Source organism: Procambarus clarkii, chromosome 21 (genome assembly GCF_040958095.1).
Source record: "Procambarus clarkii isolate CNS0578487 chromosome 21, FALCON_Pclarkii_2.0, whole genome shotgun sequence".
Classification (NCBI taxonomy): Eukaryota; Metazoa; Arthropoda; class Malacostraca; order Decapoda; family Cambaridae; genus Procambarus; species Procambarus clarkii.
The window spans coordinates 40,190,301-40,196,739 of NC_091170.1; the positions used below are offsets into that span (position 1 = coordinate 40,190,301).

General features: G+C 46.8%; 1 protein-coding gene across 1 annotated transcript; it reads left to right on the forward strand.

The window, feature by feature from the left end:
• The first annotated feature begins 744 nt into the window (after positions 1-744).
• Positions 745-5,249, forward strand: LOC123760714 (uncharacterized). The gene is made up of 2 exons (XM_069328728.1): positions 745-750; positions 4,416-5,249. Exons 1-2 carry the CDS (start codon positions 745-747, stop codon positions 5,247-5,249), a joined length of 840 nt encoding a protein of 279 aa, XP_069184829.1.
• The last annotated feature ends 1,190 nt before the right edge of the window (positions 5,250-6,439 follow it).

Genomic DNA, 6,439 nt, shown 5'->3' on the forward strand with positions numbered 1-6,439 from the left:
CACCAGGGCGAGGTCTCCACCAGGGCGAGGTCTCCACCAGGGCGAGGTCTCCACCAGGGCGAGGTCTCCACCAGGGCGAGGTCTCCACCTCAGCGAGGTCTCCACCAGGGCGAGGTCTCCACCAGGGCGAGGTCTCCACCAGGGCGAGGTCTCCACCACGGGGAGGTCTCCACCACGGGGAGGTCTCCACCACAGCGAGGTCTCTACCAGGGCGAGGTCTCCACCAGGGCGAGGTCTCCACCACAGCGAGGTCTCCACCACAGCGAGGTCTCCACCAGGGCGAGGTCTCCACCACGGGGAGGTCTCCACCACGGGGCGGTCTCCACCACGTCAGGGTCGTCAGAGACATAGAATTTGTTTTTGTAGACATTTATATCCGTTGTGATATTAAAGGTGATTTAGACGCGACGATTCTCATCTTTTACCTTGTCTGAATCTGCCAAGATTACGGGAAGCTTTTGGTAAAGACCAGTGGTTTTGTGTGTCCGTTCTGAGGTGCTCAGGTCCTGAGCGCTGCCGCGGACATTACACGCCTCAGATTTAAGACTTGTTGGACTAAGACGGGATTATCACATCGTAGAGCTGGGAAGTAATGGGGGGCTGTCATTGATTTCCCCGTCTCACTTGAACTGGCGTTAGGGGGGACTCGTGGTGGTTTGTAGCAATAATTTCTTCCGTCCCCAGAATATTAGTAGCTATTTTAAATACGCGACGCGGATATATTCATGGATATAGACACAGAAGATGGAAGTTAGCATTGGGGTTTCTTCAGATAGGACTGTTGGGGACCCCCCCCCCAACCCCTCACTCCATCCGGTCAACCAGTACCTCGGAATGCTGTGTGATATCTTACTTGGTCCCGCTATCCTGCTGCGTGTATTGACTACAGTAACCTCTGCGGCCTCACAGAATACAATGGAATCAGTTGTGCTTCGGGGGATGGAAAATGTCCTTTGTAGAAGCTTCTATTTCAATAGTTCTTCCAGGACTGTGTTGGTGCTGCTATCATACTTCGACACACAATTATAATAGCCAATACTCAGATGACCAACCCCTTGTACAGGTGGACTCATCATATCAATAAATTTACACCCACCTGTGTTAAGCTTCTCTGACTTAGACACTGGGGAACTCTGCCCTCGACCTCACCTCTCACAGTAGTACAGGAGGAAAGGAAGGCAAGTACTTGGTAAAATTCAGATAAAAACATTTATAAACAAAAATAACAATTTATCATTTTAGAGTCACAGAAACCTCCTCTGGTAGAATAGTCATGCCAGGCTATTTCCTCTACAGCCTTAAAAAAAAAGTCTGCACTGTAAGCATTCTTAAATTTGATCATCATATTAAATGACCGTAAATGGACATTATAAAATAATATGGTGATTACTGAAAACAGTCATCTGGAACTTGCTGTCGCAATTACTTATAGTCACAATATTGGCCATCAGTAGGTAATCAAATGACTCAGTGGTCATTAACATAAGAAAAACAGGCACACTCTCACAGGTACTTTATAATAACTAAAGACTGAATAATTATGTATATAAAGTAATATGACAATGTGTATTGCATAGCCAAATAATTTGTCACTGGCATAGGCTGCAATATTTTTTTTATAATAATACCATTCTCATAACAATAAATTATAATTAGTGTGGCAGTCGCCCACATATTAATGGTTAATAATAATAATAATAATAATCAGCATTAATGATCAAGACAATACTTGTACCATTCTCATCCTCCACCTTCAGTCACTGACAGTGTACCAGACAGTCTTCAACTTGCCTGAAAACACCGAGGCATCGGTAATAATTATTCTAATGGGAAATATAAATACTGTACATTAATATATATATTTCACTCTTTAAATCTTATCTCTGTGGTGTAGGGTGTCGTTTAAGTTGGCTATTAACACTAACGCGCATTATCCTGTTTCTATACTGCCATGTAATCTTACAACATCAGAAATAAATCAGATATAAACACAAAATTAATTGGTAAAGATTACGTCCTCTGGTCGTACTTGGAAAATCTGCCCCAAGGGAAAAAATCCCTGATATTACCTCAGATTACTAACAGACGCTGTGAAGGTCCCAGCAGCCTCTTGGCCACACCTCAAACATCACACATTCTGACTCTGATTGTGTCCCTCTGACTCTGATTGTGTCCCTCTGACTCTGATTGTGTCCCTCTGACTCTGATTGTGTCCCTCTGACTCTGATTGTGTCCCTCTGGAACACGGGGGGTTTATAATCACTTGTCAATCACCGAGAAAATTCATTACCCGGGTCACTCGCCCTCTTTACTATATACATGATTGCCTCGGGCAAACACTCGTGCAAGGGCGTCCTCTATTTTGAGACAAGAGGACACCCTCCTTAGGTGCCAATATTTCTTCCCTCTTCTTAGGGGACTGTGGATTGTAGACAGTGGTTCCACACACCAGACCGTCGAATGGTCTGGTGTTGAATTATTCTGGTATACACAATACCAGAATAATCAAATTTATTATTCTGCTATTATGTATATAATTTTGTCTTTTACCTATATATAGTTTTCTTTAAACTTTTTTAATATTCATTTTAGTGAATATATATTGAAATATATTTAATGGTTTCTAGCTAAACCAGCGTTGTAAATATTCTTTTTAGCGCTGAACATGGAGTTTGCTATTCCGAAACGTCTGGTTTTAATAAATAGAAGATTTATATCTTTTCTCTTTTACTGTTTCTAATAAGATTAAAATTCCCAAGAGGAAAACCTATCTCTGATATATATAATTGTGTGTGTGTATTCACCTAGTTATATTCACCTAGTTGTGCTTGCTGGGGTTGAGCTCTGCTCTTTCGGCCCGACTCTCAACTGTTAATCAATCATCTGTTACTAACTACTAACTTTTTTTTCCTCACACCCCCACACAGCCCCAGGAAGCAGCCCGCAACAGCTATCTAACCCCCACGTACCTATTTACTACTAGGTAACAGGGGCATCAGGGTGAAAGAAACTGGCCATTTGTTTCTGCCGGTCCCGGGAATCGAACCACAGTCCACATGACTACGCATCAAGCGTGCTGTCCACTCAGCCACCGGCCCCTGCTGTGTGTGTGTGTGTAAATCACGAAAATTAACACGTGATGAACAATGTGACAGTATCAGACCAGGAAGGAAGAATTAAGACAAGAATTTCCTAAGTACTTTCGTATTTAATAATACATCTTCAAAAGGATGATCTTCTCTTCAATTTCAGTTTATCTTCAAAGAAAGCAGAATCAGACTAACTTCTATCTGCTACGCATCACTGCACAGAGGTATAGAGAAGCAAATGTGATATCTGACAGCTTCACATACTTAACAGACGGATCAGTAGACCAGACTGAGACAAGAATTTCGAGCTGTAGTTAAGGCAGGAAATCCTAGAGTTAGATGGAGACAAATGGTGCTCAACTTATGGAGATGCAAGTCATTTAAAAGACTTTGAAACATGCATCTGGTGAACACCAACAACAAGTTACCATCTTCTTGAGGTTATCTTGAGATGATTTCGGGGCTTTTTAGTGTCCCCGCGGCCCGGTCCTCGACCAGGCCTCCTCCCCCAGGAAGCAGCCCGTGACAGCTGACTAACACCCAGGTACCTATTTTACTGCTAGGTAACAGGGGCATAGGGTGAAAGAAACTCTGCCCATTGTTTTTCGCCGGCGCCTGGGATCGAACCCAGGACCACAGGATCACAAGTCCAGCGTGCTGTCCGCTCGGCTCCGACCGGTTGAGTGACCATACACACAGATTCGAAAACTGCCACTGAAATCTTGCAACAAGAGCTATTACGTGACAGCATTTCAATAATGAAACCACGCCAACGGCAAAATCGTCGAATACATATCAACTGGTTGCTAATTCATGTAAGAATATCCCGGAATGATATTGCAGATGAAGCTACAAAACTTGCAACTAAGAGATGGTTTATAGACATTTACATACCTCAGATTCTAGCACAGACAGAAAAAAACAGTTAAGCGATAGAGCAACGCAGATGATGTTGAGTGACCACAACACAGCAGCTGCAACATGAGGTTCAGCGGATTGTTACAAGAACTCACTCTACTATGAACCACTTATTTTGATGAAAGGGAACAATGAGAGAACAGAAGTCCACTTACACCGCATCAGGCTTGGATAACCTTCACATGAGGAAACAGGCTCACGGGTTCTAGAAGAGAGAGATCTAGCATCTCTCTTCAATATATCAGCATTAACTAGGAACACCAAATAAACCACAGGATCATTATCTAATATAGTGCAAGAATATAATATCAATGATCAGACAGAACTGTGAAACACAAGAACTGGTTCCTTGACACAATACACAAGTACCAGTACACAAGAGCTTATGAACCAGTACTCATGAATTAGTTCCTGGACTGGTTCCTGGATCTGTCTCTGGACTGGTTCCTGGACTTGCCTCCGGACTGGTTCCTGGATCTGTCTCTGGACTGGTTCCGGGACTTGCCTCCGGACTGGTTCCTGGACCTGCCTCTAGACTGGTTCCTGGACCTGCCTCTGGACTGGTTCCTGGATCTGTCTCTGGACTGGTTCCTGGACTTGCCTCTGGACTGGTTCCTGGACTTGCCTCTGGACTGGTTCCTGGACCTGCCTCTGGACTGGTTCCTGGACCTGCCTCTGGACTGGTTCCTGGACCTACCTCTGGACTGGTTCCTGGACCTGCCTCTGGACTGGTTCCTGGATCTGTCTCTGGACTGGTTCCTGGACTTGCCTCTGGACTGGTTTCTGGACCTGCCTCTGGACTGGTTCCTGGACCTGCCTCTGGACTGGTTCCTGGACCTGCCTCTGGACTGGTTCCTGGGCCTGCCTCTGGACTGGTTCCTGGACCTACCTCTCGACTGGTTCCAGGATCTGTCTCTGGACTGGTTCCTGGACTTTCCTCTGGATTGGTTCCTGGACCTCCCTCTGGACTGGTTCTTGGACTTGCCTCTGTACTGGTTCCTGGACCTGCCTCAGGACTGGTTCCTGGACCTTCGTCTGGACTGGTTCCAGGACCTGCCTCTGGACTGGTTCCTGGACCTCCGTCTGGACTGGTTCCAGGACCTCCCTCTGGACTGGTTCCAGGACCTGCCTCTGGACTGGTTCCAGGACCTGTCTCTGGACTGTTTCCTGGACATGCCTCTGGACTGGTTCCTGAACCTGCCTCTGGACTGGTTCCTGGACCTTCGTCTGGACTGGTTCTAGGACCTGCCTCTGGACTGGTTCCTGGACCTGCCTCTGGACTGGTTCCTGGACCTGCCTCTGGACTGGTTCCTGGACCTGCCTCTGGACTGGTTCCTGGACCTTCGTCTGGACTGGTTCCAGGACCTGCCTCTGGACTGGTTCCTGGACCTGCCTCTGGACTGGTTCCTGGACCTGCCTCTGTACTAGTTCTAGGACCTGCCTCTGGACTGGTTCCTGGACCTGCCTCTGGACTGGTTCCTGGACCTGCCTCTGGACTGGTTCCTGGACCTGCCTCTGGGCTGGTTCCTAGACCTGCCTCTGGACTGGTTCCTGGACCTGCCTCTGGACTGTTTCCAGGACCTGTCTCTGGACTGGTTCCAGGACCTGCCTCTGGACTGGTTCCAGGACCTGTCTCTGGACTCGTTCCAGGACCTGCCTCTGGACTGGTTCCAGGACCTGCCTCTGGACTGGTTCCAGGACCTGTCTCTGGACTGGTTCCAGGACCTACCTCTGGACTGGTTCCAGGACCTGCCTCTGGACTCGTTCCAGGACCTGCCTCTGGACTGGTTCCAGGACCTGCCTCTGGACTGGTTCAGTGGCTCTTGAGTAGCGTTAGGGTCATGTTCCATTACCGAGCTACGGAGGTCCTCAGGGCCTATTTTGAATTTTTATAAAAGAAGGTTGAAAAAGTGATGTGTCCGGCTGTGTATACGCATGAGCATTGATTAGCATGGCATCATGCTCACCTGGAATGTTGTTGGGGTAGGGTTGGGCAGGATTGGGTAAACGTGTAATACAGAGAGCGCCGAGAGCACCCAAATCGCCAATTCTGTCATCTTGCCCTAGGATTTTGTCTCGTGCTTGAGACAAGAGAGGTGGCGCCGGGGGAGAACTGGCCACAGAATCACTGCAGATATGCACTCTTAAGACGGTTGTAGCGCGATAGATAATCTGCAGACTGGACCAAAACTTTTACTTGTTCGCACTTGTTTAGCAAGAAGCCTGGAGCGTCTCCCAGCATCATGATTCATCAAGCACGTTACGTGTCTACTTAAAATACAGTGTACACCTTTTTTCAGTCATGTTTTCATAGTCTGTATTTCTTAAACAGTTTAAAACTTTGCCATGATTGCTGTAAGATATACAGGTTTCGTAAGTGAAGACGTTAATGCTTCTTGAATCCTGGCCCGGAGTATTTCCCAATGTTCTCA